This window comes from Trifolium pratense, linkage group LG5 (genome assembly GCF_020283565.1).
Source record: "Trifolium pratense cultivar HEN17-A07 linkage group LG5, ARS_RC_1.1, whole genome shotgun sequence".
Classification (NCBI taxonomy): domain Eukaryota; kingdom Viridiplantae; phylum Streptophyta; class Magnoliopsida; order Fabales; family Fabaceae; genus Trifolium; species Trifolium pratense.
The window spans coordinates 54,058,368-54,078,289 of NC_060063.1; the positions used below are offsets into that span (position 1 = coordinate 54,058,368).

Below are 19,922 nucleotides of genomic sequence, written 5' to 3' on the forward strand. Positions count from 1 at the left end.
TATCAAGGATTGCATTTACACTTTTTTTTTTGTGTCCATAGACAAGGTGACAAGCACCACCTAAAACTCATACACAACTGCAAAATCTCAAATTTAAATTCGAATCTGGGTAAAGATGTCCACTCTAAAAACATCGTATTGTTGTTAGATTTTATGCCCACTTTGTGCATTGACTGGGAGCTATCTGTGTTTTAACTTTAAACTTTGGTTGACAATCGACAGAAATGGATGGTATGTTGTCATGGGAGTTGAAAAATTGTAAAAAATAATTTTTGGCCTTATTTGAATGAGTTGTGAATATGGTCACTCTCAGTAAGACTTTTTTTGACACCGCTGAAAAGTGTGCAAAGAAACTTAGATAGCTAAGTGTAAAAAATTGTAAAAATGGGAAAAAAGATTCGTTGACTACGCTCTGCGAACTTTGTTCGCATTGCACATAGCTAAGCTCACAGGACTAATGTAATTTTGGTTTTAGTTATAATTTTTTTTTGAAGAAATATTGCTTATAGCATATCATTAATTACAATGTGGCCGTCTTGGCTAGAGTATGAGCAGCCTCATTAGCTTGTTTCTGCACAAACTCTACACTAGAGTTTCTATAATAATTAGAAAAAACTAATTTACAATGATCAATAATAGCACTGAATTTAGTTAAATCTCTACTTGAAGAGTGGAAACTATCAACCACTCTCTTTGAATCCAACTCAAAATCCACCGGTCCTAAGTTAAGCTCGTGCACCCACTTAAGCGGAGACATCAGTCCAAGTGCCTTACCAACATGTACTTCACTTTTAGGAGTAAACCATTCAGTTTTTGTTGAAATAAAAGCTCCATGTTCATTTCGAATACAAATGCCAATACCGACTCTGTTAGAATTTATCAGAAAGGAAGCATCTATGTTGCATTTTACCCTTCCGGCCATCGGTTTTCCCCAAGTACGCTGCACTTCAGCCTGCGCTACTGAACTTGATGTAGTTGCAACAGAATGCATTGCTTTCCAATCCTGTAACATAGTAGCAGCACGAGAAAAAACAAAGCTCTAAGCATCGGTAACATTATTGCAAATTTAATTGTTGCGTTGCTTCCAAATGCTCCACAAGATACACGCAAACATAGCTGCATCATTCTTTGTCAATTGCTTCAGAATGTGAAAATTATGTTTTGAAAATGAATAAAACTAATTTGAATTTCAATGAATTTATATGGTAAGATTTTATAGGATTTGGAAGACTTTATGGATTTATAGGATTTTAAAGGACATTGAATTTTAAATTAAATGCTGCAATTTTATTTAAAAAAAATTCATTAATATTTGTTCACCTTAATCTTCGTTCACCTTAATATTTATTTTGGTCAAGCATTGACTTTAATATTTGCCTTAATAAGAGTATATGGCATTTTAAATTAATCATGCGATTTTAATTAAATCCCTTAATTAAGGCAATAAAAATATAATTTAATTTATTAAGTAAAAAAAATATAATTTAATTTATATGTACCGTCAGTGTAAAATTATTTTACACATGCATCCAATAATATACTGACACATCATGTATGATATTTAGAAACACATGATGTGGCAACACATCATTGAATGTATGTGTAAAGAATATTTACACCGTCAGTCAACAAGATTTTTTTTAGAAATAATACAATTATTCTCAATTTGGAAAAGAACAAGAGTGTGAAAATCAAATAAGCAATTACCAATGCAAAGTACAATCTCTCTTCTCCCGCGAATTAAGGTGAAACAAAATCAACAAATTTAATTCAATGGGCCATAAACAAAAACACTATCAGCCCAATTTTTTCAAAAATATTCTAATACTAATTAATAATAAGGAATAAGGATTAACGTTAACAAACTATTTTGAAAGCAAAAGAAGCGCGGCAAGCATATAAGAGAATCAATTATGCTTCATTCATTTCAGTGATCATTGATTGAATTGGATTGAAATTTCAAGAATCCGTCCGCGTCGCTAAGAGATGATCCGGCGACAAGATCAAGCAGGAGGAGGTCACCTGACTTCCACCCTATTAAGGAGGAAGTCAACCGCTTCCATTCCCAAATATGTAACCAGGCTGTTCAATAAAGTAAGCCATTTATTTCATTTTCTTCTTCAAATCCTTTCATTCATTACTATGGTGATTTGTTTTTTCATCTTTTTCGCCATACACTGATCGCCGAAGGATCAATCTCCATTCCGCAGGTTAGGTTTTTCATTACGGTTCTAATTCTATTAGTTTTGTTCATTCAGTTTCAAGAAAAAACATATTGATTTTATTCTTGTCCTATTGCTATGTTATGTATGTGTTTCAAATTGGCTTACAGTGATGATATATATTGAATTCAGTCATGTGATTAAGAGAATGAATGAATGAATTGATTTATCCATTCAATAGCTTTTCTAAACCACCAGTGCGTATATATCTTCTTTTCACTTTCAAATATACAAATTTTGTATATAACAATATAGCCAATTGCAGTTACTAGAATGAGTAATGGAGATGGAAATTAAAGCTACTATAATATCGTGAGAGAAATTTTGGACTTCGATACAAACAGGTTTTGAAAATATGGTGATGATCATGAATAGATTTTGTAAATCCCCAAGGCAATATTGTTGGTTTCATTGTATATTGATTAAGGGTATTTTGATAATTATAACATTAATTCTCAGGAATATAGATTGCAAACCAAACATAGTTTAGTTATTCCTTGGAATTTTTTAAGAAAAACTGCCCAGGAATAAAGTAACTAACCAAACACTTTTTTCCCTATTTTCCTGGGAACAAGATTCCTACTTTTATGTTCCTGGGAAAGTTAATCCTGGGAATCAATTGTCTATCCGTGAAACAAACACACCCTTAGGTTTAAACCTGTTTTTGAAGCTTCTTCAATTTTCTGTTTATTTTGGATGTGTGTGTAATATTATGTTCCTATGAACAATGACTTTGTTATTGTTATGAACAATTCTTCTTAAATCTTTATCTGTAATATAATTTGCATTAATTCACCGGTTTCATTTGGATAATAATTTAGAAATGTTAAGGAAATGGTCACATAAATTTGTTATTTTACTATGTTTTTTATTAGGGTATGTTTGTTATGAATATATGTAGTACTATGTGTTTGATTAGGGTACCTTTGTTATGAATTATAAAAAAAAAAGTGATTTTTTTTTTTGACAGACAAAAAAAAAAGTGATTTAGATACTCCATAATTTGTTATAGTTTATTTAAAAATACATAAAAAAATCACTTTTAGAAGTTTATGTTATGTGTTTGTTTACATCTCTCTCGACCGGTTCAGGTGAAAGGGAAGAGTGATCGAGGGGACCCAGAGTTTAGATCTCTTTCAGGATGAAAATGATTTTTTCTCATATGATCAGTTATCAAAAATGATTTTTTTTAAATTTCAATAAGATTTCTGTGATATAAATTTCAACCTTTTTAATTAAATTCCAAAATTTACAAGTGCTTCTAAAGTTTCTTTTTATTTTCTCACAAATGAAGATTGTATTTTACTTTTGTAGGACATTTCACACAAAGTGTTTGACATTGACAACGATGATGACTCCGAGGATTTAGTGATTCTTAGTGAAGAAGTTAGTAAAAGTAACAAGGGAAAGGAAATTGAAGCCATTCATCAAGTTGTGGTATGTACTATGCTATTTATCATTCCTCTAGCATATTAATATTATAATTTTGGACAGGTATGTGGGATTAAGTCGTTTAATCGCTTCTATTTGTTATTCCATAATTTAACCAACATTGAATGTCATGGCTCTTATCTATCATACGACGTTGAATATGACTCTAGGGATTTAGTACTAATAATCGGTGAAGAAGCCCTTCGTCAAGTTGTGGCTTATTTTAGATGTTATTAGTTCATTCTTGCAGCAGATTGATATAACCTTTTCTAACTTTTAAATGATTCTAAAATTTTGCTTGTAATCCTTTTCAGGAAGTGTCTGATAATAATTTATATGAGTCTGGCGCGGAAAGATTTAGAACAGTAAGTGCGACCAAGACTTCTAAAGATTACCCTTTGGTATCCAATGAAATAATCAATATTGATTGTCATGGCTCTGATCTATCATATGGAGATGGCTATGCCTCTAAGGATTTAGTGATAATTGGTGAAGAAGTTAGTCAAAGCAACATAGGGAAGCAAATTGAAGCCCCTCATCAGGCTAGCATAGAATATTTTGGACCAACAAGTGGGATTGAGTCGTCTAAAGACACCCCTTTGGTATATCTATCATATGACGATGGTGATGACTCTGATGATTTAATGATACTTGGCGAAGAAGTTAATAAAAGCAACAAAGGGAAGGGAATTGAAACCATTCACCAGGAAGTGTCTGATTATACTTTTTCCCAGCCTGCCGTGAAAAGATTGGAATCAGTGAGTGGAATTGAATATTCTAATTGTTACTCTTTGGTATAGCATAATTTAATTGATGTTGATTGTTACTCTTTATTATGTTGTATGAATGTGTCCCATAGTCTATCTTTTATTGTTTTTCACAAATAATGATTGTAATTTACTTTTGTAGGCTGCGAAAGATGTGATTGAAATTGATGATGATGATGAAGATGATGATGATTTTATGATAATTGGTGACGATGTTAGTAAAAGTAACAAGGGGAAAGCAATTGAAGCCATTCCTGAAGTTGTGGTTTGTATCAGATGTTATTTGTTACAGTATTTACCTAATCATGTTGATATTATCTTTTCTAATTTTTTAAATGACATCATTTTGCTCGGAATCCTTATCTACAATGTGTCTGATTATATGTTTTGCCAGCCCGGTGTTGGTTACCCTTTGGTATCACATTATTCTATATTCAATATTGATGGTCATGGCTTTGATGACGACACTGACATTTTTTTGTAAGAATATACTGAAGATAAGTATGCTCTATTACAGGCACGCTTGGATAATATCGATGTACCAAGTAGGATTGAGGTACCTTCTACTTTTTTTCGAGAATCTGACAATGTTTTGAGAAGGAGTACATTTGAGAGTAGTACTTGCAATGATACACAAACAGCAGCTACAAATATCAATTCACGCCAGTCATCAACTTCCACTAATTTTGAAAGTGCTACAAAGGCAACTAGTGTTTGCACTTCATATTCCATGAATCAGGTAAATTTTTATGTTTTGAAAAGTTTATAATCAATGTTTATGGTCATTCATTGCTCTTACGATTACATTGATAGAATTCGTAAAATTATAGTAATGTGTTAAGTGCACTTCATTACAGGCACACTTGGATAATATCAACATGCCAAGTAGGACTGAGGTGCCTTTTACTTTTTTTCGTGAATCTGACGAAGTTTTGAGAAGGAGTACATTTGAGAGTAGTACTTGTAATGATACGCAATCAGAAGCTACAAATATCAATTCACGCCAGCCACCAACTTCGACTAATTTTGAAAGTGCTACAGAGGCAACTAGTTTTTGCAATTCATATTCCATGAATCAGGTAAATTTTTATGTTTTGAAAAGTTTATAATCAATGGTTTATGGTCATTAATTGCTCTTATGATTACATTGATAGAATTCGGAAGATTATACTAATGTGTTAAGTACACTTCATTACAGGCACACTTGGATAATATCAACATACCAAGTAGAACTGAGGTACCTTTTACCTCGTTTCGTGATTCTGGCATAGGTTCGAGGAGTACATTTGAAAGCAATACTTGGTATGATACACAATCAGCAGCTACAAATTTCAATACATACACGCCACCAGCGTCCACTAATTTTGAAAGAGCTACGAACGCAAGTAGTGTTTACAATTCATCTTCCGTGAATCAGGTAAATTTTTATGTTTTGAAAAGTTTATTGCTCTTATGACTATATTGATAGTTTAAGGAAGAAGATTATACTAATGTGAAAGTAAACTTCATTACAGGCACGCTTCAATAATATCAATCTTCCAAGCAGAACTGAGACACCTTTTACCTCGTCTCGTGATTCTGGCATAGGTTTGAGCAGGAGTACATTTGACAGTAGTAATTGTTATGGTACACAATCAGAAGCTACAAATAGTCATTCGAAGGCCTCCTCAGTTAAAAGTGCTAAGAAGGTAGCTAGAATTTACAGTTCAACCTCATGTTCTCATGATAAGATTGACAATTCTTCCCAAAAATTATACTGATGTGATGATTATGTTTTATTACAGGCACGCTTGAATAATGTCAATATAGCTACTCCTAATAAGAGGAAATCAACTGCACCAACAACTTCCGCTAGAAGTGCTAAGAAGGTAGCTAGAATTTACAGTTCCAACCTCCATGCTCGAGTTACTACATTGGCTGTTTTTTTTTCAGGAAGATTATACTGATGTGATCTTATGTTTTATTACAGGCACACACAGATAATTTTGATATATCTTATGAAATTGGGGCATCTTTTACTCGGAATAGTACATTTGAAAGTAGCACTTGGTATGGCACACAATCAGAAGCTACAAATAGCCATTACAAGGCCTCCTCTCGGTTATCATTGCCTGCCAAGTCCACCTCCTCTCGGTCTTCTCGGTTATCATTGCCTGCCAAGTTCACCTCCTCTCGGTCTTCTCGGTTATCATTGCCTGAACCACAGTCTGTCTCTCGTACGAAGAAAGCAGCTTCCTCTATGAGGTTGTTAGATGCACCTAAGCGAACAACTGCCACCAAAACTATAAGTGGTAAGAAGGCAGTAGGTATTCGACGAGCTCTTCTAATCCTTCTCAGTCATTATATTTCGGTTACTCTAAAATCCAAGAATCTATGATCGGTAGTTCTAATTTTCAAACCAAATAGATAATTTTGATCACTCTTCTAAAACATTGTTGCCTTCTTTTAAATTATCTTCTCCAGGTGCTCTTATGGGTAGTTCATCATTTTCTCAATCTGTCCCTTATAAGAAGAAAGCAGATGCCCCTATGAGGTTGTTACCTGCAACCAAGCCATCAACTGCTAGTGGTAAGAAGTCAGCGGGAAGTGGCTCTAAAAAAAGCCAAACGTCGAGCTCCTCTAATTCGAGTAACTCTAAAATCCAAGAATACATAATTAGTAGTTCTAGTTTTCAAATTAAATTTGATAATTTTGATCATTCTTCTGAAACATCGTCGTCTTCTTTTAAATCATCTTCTCCAAGTGCTTTTATGGGTAGTTCATTATTTTCTAAATCTGTTTCTTCTAATAAGAAAGCATATGCCCCTATGAGGTTGTTAACTGCATCCAATCCATCAGCGACGAGCTCCTATAAGCCATCTCGGTCACTATATTCTGGTAACTCTAAAATCCAAGAATCTATAATGAGTAGATCTAATTTACAAATCAAATTTTATAATTTTGACCACTCTTCTGAAACATTGTTGTCTTCTTTTAAATTATCATCGGAAGGTGCTCCGAGTATGAAGAAACAAGCTGCCCCTAAGGCCAGTAACTCTAAAGTCCAAGGATCTTCAGCAGGATCGCGTTTTGTATCTGCTCCGTCTTGTCCTCTCCTTACGTATCAATGGCAAGTGCTATAAATGCAAAACTATTTTTCACAAAATTACATTTGCCTTAAATTTTGTGTTTGTTCATTTACTATATGAGGTTTTAAAGTTAACTGATTAAGATTTTTTTTTCTTTTCAGAATGCATAAAAGGTGCTCAAGTGAGATCTTTGATCAAAAGTGGAGTTCAAGATGTTGGCTAGGGTCACAAAATTGCCTAAAGTGACCTATGAAGGAATTTTTACTTGGATTTATGAATGACCATCTCAAGGACTTGGGGCAAAAGTCTCTTTGCATCTAATGCAAACTGGTTTTTATTTTAAAAAGTACTTAATTAAACTAAATGCTGGTACATGATTTTTATTTTTGCATAGGAATATTTTATACTTTGTTAGGATGGCAAAATTAATATCTTTTACATATGTTTGATTTTCATCGTTGGTTGATAGATGATCTGACTAAGTGTTTATAAACAAGAGGCAATCCTCACTTTACAAGCCGATTTTGTAAGGATGAGTTAAGCCCAATATTTTAAGAGTTTGTTAATCGTAGCAAGTTAAAATTTCTGTGATTTGAATGTTATTGTTAGTGTGCCACATTTATTTAGTAGATAGAGTACTAAGTTCATTCATGATCCATTACCTTAATTCATTTATCATAGATCCCAAGTAACTGATACAAAGCTAAACAAGTGCAAAATTCTTTAAATGTATGCTTTCATTAAAGTTACACTAATGCATAGCATACATTTATAGACCGAATAAAAAATGGACAATAGTGTTGTGGGTGGAGCGTTGGTGAAGCATATATGGTGATTATTGGAGCTAGATTGGGAAGTTGAAGTTTCATGTGACTTATAGAGAAGCAAATAAATGTGTCGAGCCTATTTGATTTACTCTAATTATTAACAATGTCAGTTCATAAAAAAAAAAAATTAACAATGTCGGTGATTTTCATTTTTACAAAAATAATGTTTTCTTTTAACGCAAAAAAAAAAAAAAGTTTTTAAAAGATAACAAATCTTCCAACAAAAGATAAATAAATATCAAATCTTTTTACTTGACCAAAAAAAAAATCAAATCTTTTTACTTGACCAAAAAAAAAAATCAAATCTTTTTCTTTTTCATCAAGATTAGTCGCCTATAAATAACAAATCATACCCTCATATTTTCTCATTCAATTCAACTATCGTTCCCTTTCTATTCTTTCACTCATAAACCCTAAACCCTAATTTTCTTCATTCAATCCAATTTCAATCTCCGATAACCGTTCAACATGTCAACGGTGGCCGGAACTACTGTTCCTCCGCCACCTCCGTCTCCAACGGTGGCCGATACGGAAGCACGGCTCGAAGAAAAGGCTAGAAAGTGGCAAAAGATGAACTCGAAGCGTTACAGCGATAATCGAAAATTCGGATTCGTTGAACCTCAGAAAGAAGATATGCCACCTGAACATATAAGAAAAATCATCAAAGATCATGGTGATGTTTCTTCAAAGAAATTTCGTCATGATAAGCGTGTTTATCTTGGTGCTTTGAAATTCATACCTCATGCTGTATACAAGCTGCTCGAGAATATGCCAATGCCATGGGAACAAGTTCGTAATGTGAATGTTTTGTATCATGTTTCTGGTGCTATTACATTTGTGAATGAAACACCTATGGTGATTGAACCTGTTTATCTTGCTCAATGGGCTACAATGTGGATCATGATGAGAAGAGAGAAAAGGGATAGGAGAAATTTCAAGAGAATGAGGTTTCCACCTTTTGATGATGAAGAGCCTATACTTGATTATGGTGATAATCTTTTAGATGTTGATCCGTTGGAAGCGATTCAGCTCGAGCTTGATGAAGAAGAGGATTCTGCTGTTTGTGATTGGTTTTATGATCATAAGCCACTTATGAAAACTAAGTTTGTGAATGGTTCGAGTTATCGAAATTGGTGTCTTTCGGTTCCGGTTATGGAAACATTGCATCGGCTTGGTGGGCAGCTTTTGTCTGATCTGAGTGATAGGAATTATTTCTATTTGTTTGAAAAAGAGTCCTTTTTTACTGCTAAGGCTTTGAATGTTTGTATACCTGGTGGGCCGAAATTCGAGCCTTTGTATCGTGACATGGAGAAAGGAGAGGAAGATTGGAATGAGTTTAATGATATCAACAAGCTTATTATAAGGTCGCCGCTTCGGACAGAGTATAGGGTTGCTTTTCCTTATCTTTATAACAACAGGCCTCGGAATGTGAGGCTTTGTGTTTACCATACTCCTATGGTTATGTACGTAAAATCTGAAGATCCTGACCTACCTGCATTTTATTATGATCCCTTGATACACCCAATAAGTAGTGCTAACAAGCGGTACGAGAAGGAAATCGATGATGATGACTGGGTCTTGCCAGATGGTGTGGAACCTTTTCTTAAAGATGTTGAGCTTTATACTGACACCACGGCTGCTGGAATCTCGTTGCTGTTTGCTCCTCGTCCTTTTAACATGAGGTCTGGCCGCATGAGGCGTGCAGAAGATATTCCTCTTGTGGCAGAATGGTACAAGGAGCATTGTCCTTCATCTTATCCGGTTAAAGTTCGCGTTAGTTATCAAAAGTTGCTCAAGTGTTTTGTGTTGAATGAGCTGCATCATAGACCTCCTAAGGCTCAAAAGAAGAAGCACTTATTGAGATCACTTCAAGCGACAAAGTTTTTCCAGACCACAAAACTTGACTGGGTTGAAGCAGGTCTTCAAGTTTGTCGGCAGGGGTACAACATGTTGAACCTGTTAATACAAAGGAAAAATTTGAACTACCTTCACCTTGATTATAATTTTAACTTGAAACCTGTCAAAACCTTGACCACAAAAGAGCGTAAAAAATCATGATTTGGTAATGCTTTTCACCTCTGTCGTGAGGTCCTTCGTTTGACGAAACTTGTGGTGGATGCCAATGTTCAGTTCCGTTTAGGTAATGTTGATGCTTTCCAGCTGGCGGATGGCCTCCAATATATTTTCTCTCATGTTGGTCAATTGACCGGTATGTATAGGTACAAGTATAGGCTTATGCGGCAAATAAGAATGTCGAAAGACTTGAAGCACTTGATTTACTACCGTTTTAACACGGGTCCTGTTGGCAAGGGACCGGGTTGTGGGTTTTGGGCACCGATGTGGAGGGTTTGGTTATTCTTTCTTCGTGGTATTGTTCCCCTTCTTGAACGATGGCTTGGGAATTTACTGGCAAGACAGTTTGAGGGACGCCACTCTAAAGGAGTGGCGAAGACCGTCACTAAGCAGCGTGTTGAGAGCCATTATGACTTAGAGCTTCGGGCTGCTGTTATGCATGATGTGGTTGATGCCATGCCTGAAGGTATAAAGCAGAATAAGGCAAAAATTATATTGCAGCATTTGAGTGAAGCTTGGCGCTGCTGGAAGGCAAATATTCCTTGGAAGGTTCCTGATATGCCTGTTCCGGTAGAGGACATGATCCATCGGTATGTGAAATCAAAAGCAGATTGGTGGACAAATGTTGCTCATTATAATCGTGAGCGTATAAGAAGAGGTGCAACTGTTGATAAAACTGTTTGTCGCAAGAATCATGGAAGATTGACACGTCTTTGGCTGAAGGCAGAGCAGGAGCGCCAACACAATTATATGAAAGATGGTCCATATGTTACTCCTGAAGAAGCTGTTGCTATCTATACAACTACAGTCCACTGGTTGGAATCTAGGAAGTTCTCCCATATTCCATTTCCACCTCTATCATACAAGCATGATACAAAGTTGCTTATTCTTGCACTTGAGAGATTGAAGGAATCCTACAGCGTTACAGCAAGATTAAATCAACTGCAAAGAGAAGAGCTGGGGCTGATCGAACAAGCTTATGACAATCCACACGAGGCATTATCACGAATTAAGCGACACCTCCTCACCCAACGTGCCTTCAAAGAAGTTGGAATAGAGTTCATGGATTTATATAGCTACTGCGTTCCGGTTTACGAAATAGAGCCACTTGAGAAAATTACAGATGCATATCTTGATCAATATCTGTGGTATGAAGGCGACAAGCGTCATCTCTTTCCCAACTGGATCAAGCCAGCAGATTTAGAGCCACCACCTCTTTTAGTTTACAAATGGTGTCAAGGTATAAACAATTTGCAAGGTATTTGGGACACCGGCAATGGTGAGTGTGTTGTAATGCTGCAGACTAAGTTCGAGAAGTTTTTCGAGAAGATTGATCTGACAATTTTAAATCGGCTTCTTCGTTTAGTTTTGGACCACAACATTGCAGATTATGTCACCGCAAAAAACAATGTTGTGTTGTCATATAAGGACATGAGCCACACAAATTCATATGGTCTAATACGTGGATTACAATTTGCGTCATTTGTTGCTCAATATTATGGCCTAGTACTGGATCTTTTGTTTCTTGGATTGACTCGAGCAAGCGAGATTGCTGGTTCACCACAGATGCCTAACGAGTTCAATACTTATTGGGACACAGAAGTTGAGACCAAGCATCCAATAAGGTTGTATTCTCGGTACATAGACCGAGTCCACATATTATTTCGCTTTACTCACGAGGAGGCTCGGGATCTCATTCAACGATATCTCACCGAGCACCCTGATCCTAACAATGAGAACATGGTGGGTTACAATAATAAGAAGTGCTGGCCAAGAGATGCAAGAATGAGGCTCATGAAGCATGACGTCAATCTTGGGAGGAGTATCTTTTGGGATATGAAAAATCGTCTTCCTCGAAGTATCACAACTTTGGAATGGGAAAATAGCTTTGTTTCTGTTTACAGCAAAGATAATCCAAATTTGCTTTTTAGCATGTGTGGATTTGAAGTGAGGATACTTCCGAAAATTAGAATGATTCAAGAAGGATTCAGCAACACAGGAGACGGTGTTTGGAATCTCCAAAATGAACAGACAAAGGAAAAGACCGCTGTTGCTTTCTTAAGAGTTGAGGATGAACATATAAAAATGTTTGAGAATCGTGTGAGGCAGATTCTTATGTCATCGGGTTCTACTACATTCACCAAAGTTGTCAACAAGTGGAATACTGCTTTGATAGGACTCATGACATACTTCCGAGAGGCAACTGTGCATACTAAAGAGCTCTTGGATTTACTTGTTAAATGTGAAAATAAAATTCAAACTCGTATCAAGATTGGACTTAACTCAAAAATGCCAAGCCGGTTTCCGCCTGTCATTTTCTACTCGCCCAAGGAAATTGGAGGACTTGGAATGTTGTCGATGGGTCACATTTTGATTCCACAAAGTGATCTACGACACAATCAGCAGACAGATGTTGGTGTAACCCATTTTAGAAGCGGGATGACTCATGAGGAGGACCAGTTGATTCCCAATCTTTATCGCTATATACAGCCTTGGGAAAGTGAGTTTATTGATTCACAGTGCGTCTGGGCTGAATATGCATTAAAAAGGCAGGAAGCACAAGCACAAAATAGGCGCTTGACCCTTGAGGACTTAGAAGACTCATGGGACAAAGGAATACCACGTATTAACACTTTGTTCCAGAAGGATAGACACACGTTGGCTTATGATAAAGGATGGAGGGTGCGTGCAGACTTCAAGCAGTATCAAGTTTTCAAACAAAACCCCTTTTGGTGGACACACCAGAGGCACGATGGGAAGTTGTGGAACTTGAATAATTACCGAACTGATGTTATTCAAGCCCTTGGAGGAGTGGAAGGAATTCTTGAGCATACATTATTCAAAGGAACATATTTTCCAACTTGGGAAGGTCTCTTTTGGGAAAAGGCATCAGGTTTTGAGGAATCTATGAAGTATAAGAAACTCACCAATGCTCAGAGATCTGGTCTCAATCAGATACCGAATCGTAGATTTACTCTTTGGTGGTCACCAACCATTAACCGAGCTAATGTTTATGTTGGTTTCCAAGTTCAGCTAGATCTGACTGGTATTTTCATGCACGGGAAAATTCCAACTTTGAAGATATCTCTTATTCAGATATTTAGAGCACACTTGTGGCAGAAGATCCATGAGAGTGTTGTCATGGATCTCTGTCAGGTTTTGGATCAAGAGTTGGATGCTTTGGAGATTGAAACTGTCCAGAAGGAAACAATCCATCCTAGGAAGAGTTACAAAATGAACAGTTCTTGTGCGGACATCCTTCTCTTTGCTGCCCACAAATGGCCAATGTCAAAGCCTAGTCTTGTAGCTGAATCTAAGGATGTTTTTGATCAGAAGGCAAGCAATAAGTATTGGATTGATGTCCAGCTTCGATGGGGTGATTATGATTCTCACGATATTGAGCGTTACACTCGGGCCAAATTTATGGATTACACGACAGATAATATGTCTATATACCCATCTCCTACTGGGGTTATGATTGGCATTGATTTGGCATATAACTTGCATTCTGCATTTGGAAACTGGTTCCCTGGATCAAAGCCACTACTTCAGCAGGCCATGAATAAGATTATGAAGTCAAATCCTGCATTGTATGTTTTGAGGGAACGAATCAGGAAAGGTCTGCAGTTGTACTCTTCTGAGCCCACGGAACCATATTTATCTTCCCAAAACTATGGAGAGATATTCAGCAACCAAATCACTTGGTTTGTTGATGACACTAATGTGTATCGTGTTACAATTCATAAGACTTTTGAAGGAAATCTTACAACAAAACCCATCAATGGTGTCGTTTTTATTTTCAATCCAAGGACCGGGCAGTTGTTTCTTAAGGTTATTCATACGAGTGTATGGGCTGGTCAGAAGCGTCTCGGTCAACTGGCGAAGTGGAAAACAGCAGAAGAAGTTGCAGCTCTTGTAAGGTCTCTGCCTGTAGAAGAACAGCCAAAGCAAGTTATTGTTACTCGTAAAGGAATGTTGGACCCATTGGAGGTTCACTTGCTGGATTTCCCCAATATTGTTATCAAAGGAAGTGAGCTGCAGCTTCCTTTCCAAGCATGTTTGAAAATTGAAAAATTTGGGGATCTTATTTTGAAGGCTACAGAACCACAAATGGTTTTGTTCAACATTTATGATGACTGGCTGAAGAGCATTTCCTCATACACTGCATTCTCCAGGCTGATTCTTATTCTGCGTGCACTTCATTTGAATAATGAAAAGGCAAAGATGTTACTGAAGCCTGACAAAACTATCGTCACTGAACCTCATCACATCTGGCCTTCACTAAGTGATGACCAGTGGATGAAGGTGGAGGTTGCATTAAGAGATCTTATACTTTCTGATTATGCAAAGAAAAACAATGTGAATACTTCAGCTTTGACTCAGTCTGAGATTCGTGATATTATACTTGGAGCTGAGATTACCCCACCTTCACAACAGCGGCAACAGATTGCAGAGATTGAAAAACAGGCGCATGAAGCAAATCAGGTGACAGCTGTAACGACAAGGACCACAAATGTTTACGGTGAAGAACTGATAGTAACCACCACTAGTCCCTATGAGCAAGCTGCTTTTGGTTCGAAGACTGATTGGCGTGTCAGAGCAATATCAACCACGAATTTATACCTTCGAGTAAACCATATATATGTGAATTCTGAGGATATAAAGGAAACAGGGTATACCTATATCATGCCAAAGAACGTTTTGAAAAAGTTTATATGCATATCTGATCTTCGAACACAGATTTCTGGGTACTTGTATGGTACAAGTCCTCCGGACAATCCTCAGGTCAAGGAAATCCGGTGCATTGTGATGCCACCGCAATGGGGGACTCATCAACAAGTCCATCTTCCATCAGCTCTCCCAGAACATGATTTCTTGAATGATTTGGAGCCTTTGGGGTGGATGCATACTCAACCAAATGAACTTCCCCAGTTGTCGCCTCAGGACCTCACTTCACATGCTAAGGTCCTAGAGAACAATAAACAATGGGATGGGGAGAAATGTATTATCTTGACTTGCAGTTTTACTCCAGGTTCCTGTTCTTTAACTGCATATAAACTAACTCCATCTGGTTATGAATGGGGACGTGTTAACAAGGATACAGGAAGCAACCCACATGGTTACCTTCCCACTCATTATGAGAAGGTTCAGATGCTCCTCAGTGATCGCTTCCTTGGTTTCTACATGATTCCGGATACTGGTCTGTGGAATTACAACTTCATGGGAGTGAGGCACGCATCAGGGATGAAGTATGGAGTGAAGCTTGGGACACCTAGAGAGTATTACCACGAAGATCATAGACCAACCCATTTCTTAGAGTTCAGCAATATGGAGGAAGCGAAGACAATGGCTGAGGGGGATCGAGAGGATATGTTCTCTTAGAGTGTGTTTAGATAGAGGATTTTAACGAGGTACAATATTTTTTTGAAGGAATTAAAATGATTTGTCATAGTTGTAGCACTATTCTTCTTCTCCCTCTATCAAAGTTTTAGTTGTAGCATTGTTGCAATATTTAACGGTGTTCTGTAAATTTTTATTGTGTATTATAATTTATTTTTGAATTTGTGTTTCTTTATTGTGTTTGTGCAGAGATCAAAGACTTGAAGCTTTCTTAACTATTTAGAAAATGTCATTGATGAGGTCACCTCTATTTTCGCAATTGCTGGTATGTGATATGTTTGTGTATTGGTTTTGTGCTCTGAAATTTATTAGTGTAACATTGCCACTGCTTATATTCGATTTCAAAGATTGATTGATAAACTCAGTCAAATATAGCTACCAAGTAAATAACAATAATGGAAGGGTGAATTTTCATTTCCTCTTCAAGCGTCTGTGTGTGAAGTTTCAGCTTTAGAACATGTTAAAAAAAAACACTTACAACGAGTACTTTTTGAATCAAAACATTGTAGCTCCAGCCTTAAAATCTGTTAAACTTGCTTGCAATGTGTTTTATGCTTGCTGGAATAGAGTACCTCAATGAATGACAATTAGCTATATTTTTTATATACACTCTTTTTTAGGAAGTTTTATTTGCATATGTAAATCAAAGTTTATCTGGTTTATCTAGTGGGTCTAATTCAAACACTACATTGACAGGGGCTGCAAATTACTAACTCATTTTCAACAATTATAAATTTGATATTCAATTATCTGCATGAGCGAAAAGCTTTATCCCTCAGAGCTGTTTTTAATTTATCACTTGTTCTTGTTTCCATGACTTACTGAACACAATTTATCTAGTAGTCCTTATTTGTAGCATATAGTGTTAGTATACAGTCTACTTGTTGATTAGTCATGACAAGATAGAAGCATATGTAACTAGATTGGTATGGTCTAAGCTAGGGCGCTAGGCAGTGATAAGGTTGTGCTTACTTGATAACTAATGGCAGTTTGGGATGATAAAATCCTCCACTGAGTAGTTTATGACGCTAAATTTGCCTTTGTTCTTGAATATATTTTGGAATATGTTAAACTTGTTTAATTTTTGTTGTTGATTTATTGAATCTATCTAGTTAGGATTGCTATTTCTATTTTTTACGAATTCATCGTTTCAGACTTGGAACTTAGATGCCTTTTATTTTTGCCAACGGTGCAGATTTGTTCGGACTGGTTTCAACTTTCAAGGATGTGTCAATGGTTTAGAATTGTGCAGCACCTATGTAGAGATGCCTTTATTTTGGTTACTAAATCTGGATATAAGTTGTCATTTGCGTTACTCGCACTCCTCGGATAGTAGGTATGTTTGCATCTATGTCTTGTATACCTTTGGATTCTTGTTTCTGTATAAATTAACTTTTCCCATTTCTAATATTGTAGCATGGTTAGTTTTTGGAGATTAATACATCTAAGGTAGTGACTAACCGGTTTTCTATACCTCTGTATGTAGTGGTGAAGATGTTTGATCACGTCTGGATCCTTGTGGTGTTGGGTATTTCCATTTCAGATTAATTTACAGAGGGGCGTTGGATTTGGCGGCTGTTTTGGTAACAATGAGCAGGAATTACCGCATCCTAGTGATTATGTGTATGTGCTAGATTTACCGGTTTTGCTCAGCTGGGTTGATTATTACATAGTCACGGCACATTGAGAATGTCTCAATTATTGTTACAGTGAACTGTTAGCAACACTTGTGAAATTTGTACAGGGGAGTATGGCAATGGCAAATACTTAGATAAATAAATTTCTGAGTTTGTTTTGTTTTTTAAGTAATAAATGTACAATTAATTTTTGAATATTTTATTTCACTAGAATAATGGTCTCTATTCCACTAAGGAGGAATGACAGAAATGGTCTCTATTCCATTAACGAGGAATGACACAACTCAGAAATGTTTTCTATTCACAATTCATATTTCTCCAAATATGGATATAGGTTGTTATTTGTGTTACTGACACTCCTCACTTGGATAGTAGGTATGTTTGCATCTATGTTTTGTATACCGGTGGATTCTTGCTGCTATATAAAATAACTTTTCCAATTTCTAATATTTTAGCGTGGCTGGGTTGATTGGTTTGGAGATTAATACATCTAGTAGTGACTAAGTTTTGTATACACCTCTGTAATGTAGTGTTGAAGATGTTTGATCACGGATGGATCCTTAATTATGGAGCGGTGGTGGATGCGGTGTTGGATTTGATGGCTGTTTTGGTAACAATGAGCAGGAATTACTGCGCCCTTTGATTATGTGTATGTGCTAAGTTTACAGGTTTTTCTCAGCTAGGGTGTGTATTACATAGTCACTGCACATTGAGAATTTCACAAAATTACATTTGCCTTAAATTTTGTGTTTGTTCATTTACTATATGAGGTTTTAAAGTTAACTGATTAAGAATTTTTTTTTCTTTTCAGAATACATAAAAGGTGCTCAAGTGAGATCTTTGATCAAAAGTGGAGTTCAAGATGTTGGCTAGGGTCACAAAATTGCCTAAAGTGACCTATGAAGGAATTTTTACTTGGATTTATGAATGACCATCTCAAAGACTTGGTGCAAAAGTCTCTTTGCATCTAATGCAAACTGGTTTTTATTTTAAAAAGTACTTAGTTAAACTAAATGCTGGTACATGATTTTTATTTTTGCATATGAATATTTTATACTTTGTTAGGATGGCAAAATTAATATCTTTTACATATGTTTGATTTTTATCGTTGCTTGAGAGAAGACCTGACTAAGTGTTTATAAACAAGAGGCAATTCTCACCTTACAAGTCGATTTTGTAAGGATGAGTTAGGCCCAATATTTTAAGAGTTTGTTAATCATAGCAAGTTAAAATTTCTGCGATTTGAATGTTATTGTTAGTGTGCCACATTTATTTAGTAGATAGAGTACTAAGTTCATTCATGATCCATTACCTTAATTCATTTATCAGAGATCCCAAGTAACTGATACAAAGCTAAACAAGTGCAAAATTCTTTAAATGTATGCTTTCATTAAAGTTACACTAATGCACAGCATACATTTATAGACGGAGTAAAAAATGGACAATAGTGTTGTGGGTGGAGCGTTGGTGAAGCATATATGGCGATTATTGGAGCTAGATTGGGAAGTTGAACACACACTTATAGAGAAGCAAATAAATGTGTCGATGCTTTGGCTAACATTGGTTGTTCTATAGACTATGAGACCTTGACATATGAAGTTTGTCCGTCTCACCTTAGTGATTTACTAGCTGCCGATTGTATGGGGTTATATACTCCTAGGTTGATTGTTGTGTAATTTTTCTTTTTTTTGGGCTTAGACCCTCATTTCCATAAAAAAAAGGAATATAAAAAGACATACGTCTAAATACGAAATTACATAATAATTAGACGTGGAGTTGTAACTCTGAAACATCATCATAAAAATTACATTCGACAAACTCAAGATGGACATCATAAATTACTAATATCAACGCCTTTTTTTTAGGTAGTATAGTGACTTAATTTTTATATATTAAAATAAGTCTTAAATTTCGAGTTTGAAAAAAAAAACCCTAAATATCGTAAAATTCCTACCAACCAAATATATTATACTCACATTACAACTTTCTCCCTAGTTTATCTATTTATGATATGATGTAAGAGGTGTCTATTTGTCTTATTTGGCCATATAATCCATTTCCATTCTTATCACAAAAATAAAATAATAATATATAGAATAGGAACATTCCAAAAAAAATAAAATAGAAGAGCAACCGGATATTCCCTTCTTTATCCATGGTATTCGCATCAAATACAGGAATATAAGGAATTGATCAATTTTCAAAAGCAGCAATAATTTTAGGAATTAGATATCAAAAAATAAAAAATTTAGGAATTACATGAAAGAAAAAAATCATTTACATAATAAAATATTTTAATTATTAATAAAAAACTAATATTTATTATAAAAAACTAATATTTAATATTTCAATATCTTTTTACCAAAACATTGAACTCAAATGATTAATATGAGCTTCTCCCCCTAGAACTAATTGTTCGGGAATAAAAAAAAATTCATTCTTTTAAAGCTGAAACAAACAGGTCCTGATTTTTAGCTATATTTTACTTACCTTACGA

General features: G+C 35.7%; 1 protein-coding gene and 1 pseudogene across 1 annotated transcript; one reads left to right on the forward strand and one right to left on the reverse strand.

Annotated features, from left to right (window-relative positions):
• Nucleotides 1–520: 520 nt before the first annotated feature.
• LOC123886900 lies at nucleotides 521–1,012 on the reverse strand. The gene has a single exon (XM_045936173.1). The coding sequence runs from the start codon at nucleotides 1,010–1,012 to the stop codon at nucleotides 521–523; it is 492 nt and encodes a 163-aa protein (XP_045792129.1).
• Nucleotides 1,013–8,703: 7,691 nt separating this feature from the next.
• On the forward strand, nucleotides 8,704–18,548 carry LOC123884815 (annotated as a pseudogene).
• Nucleotides 18,549–19,922: the final 1,374 nt, after the last annotated feature.

Excerpts from the sequence above, each read along its gene's own strand:
- LOC123886900 (XM_045936173.1), bottom strand. The coding sequence starts at position 1,012 with ATGTTACAGGATTGGAAAGCAATGCATTCTGTTGCAACTACATCAAGT.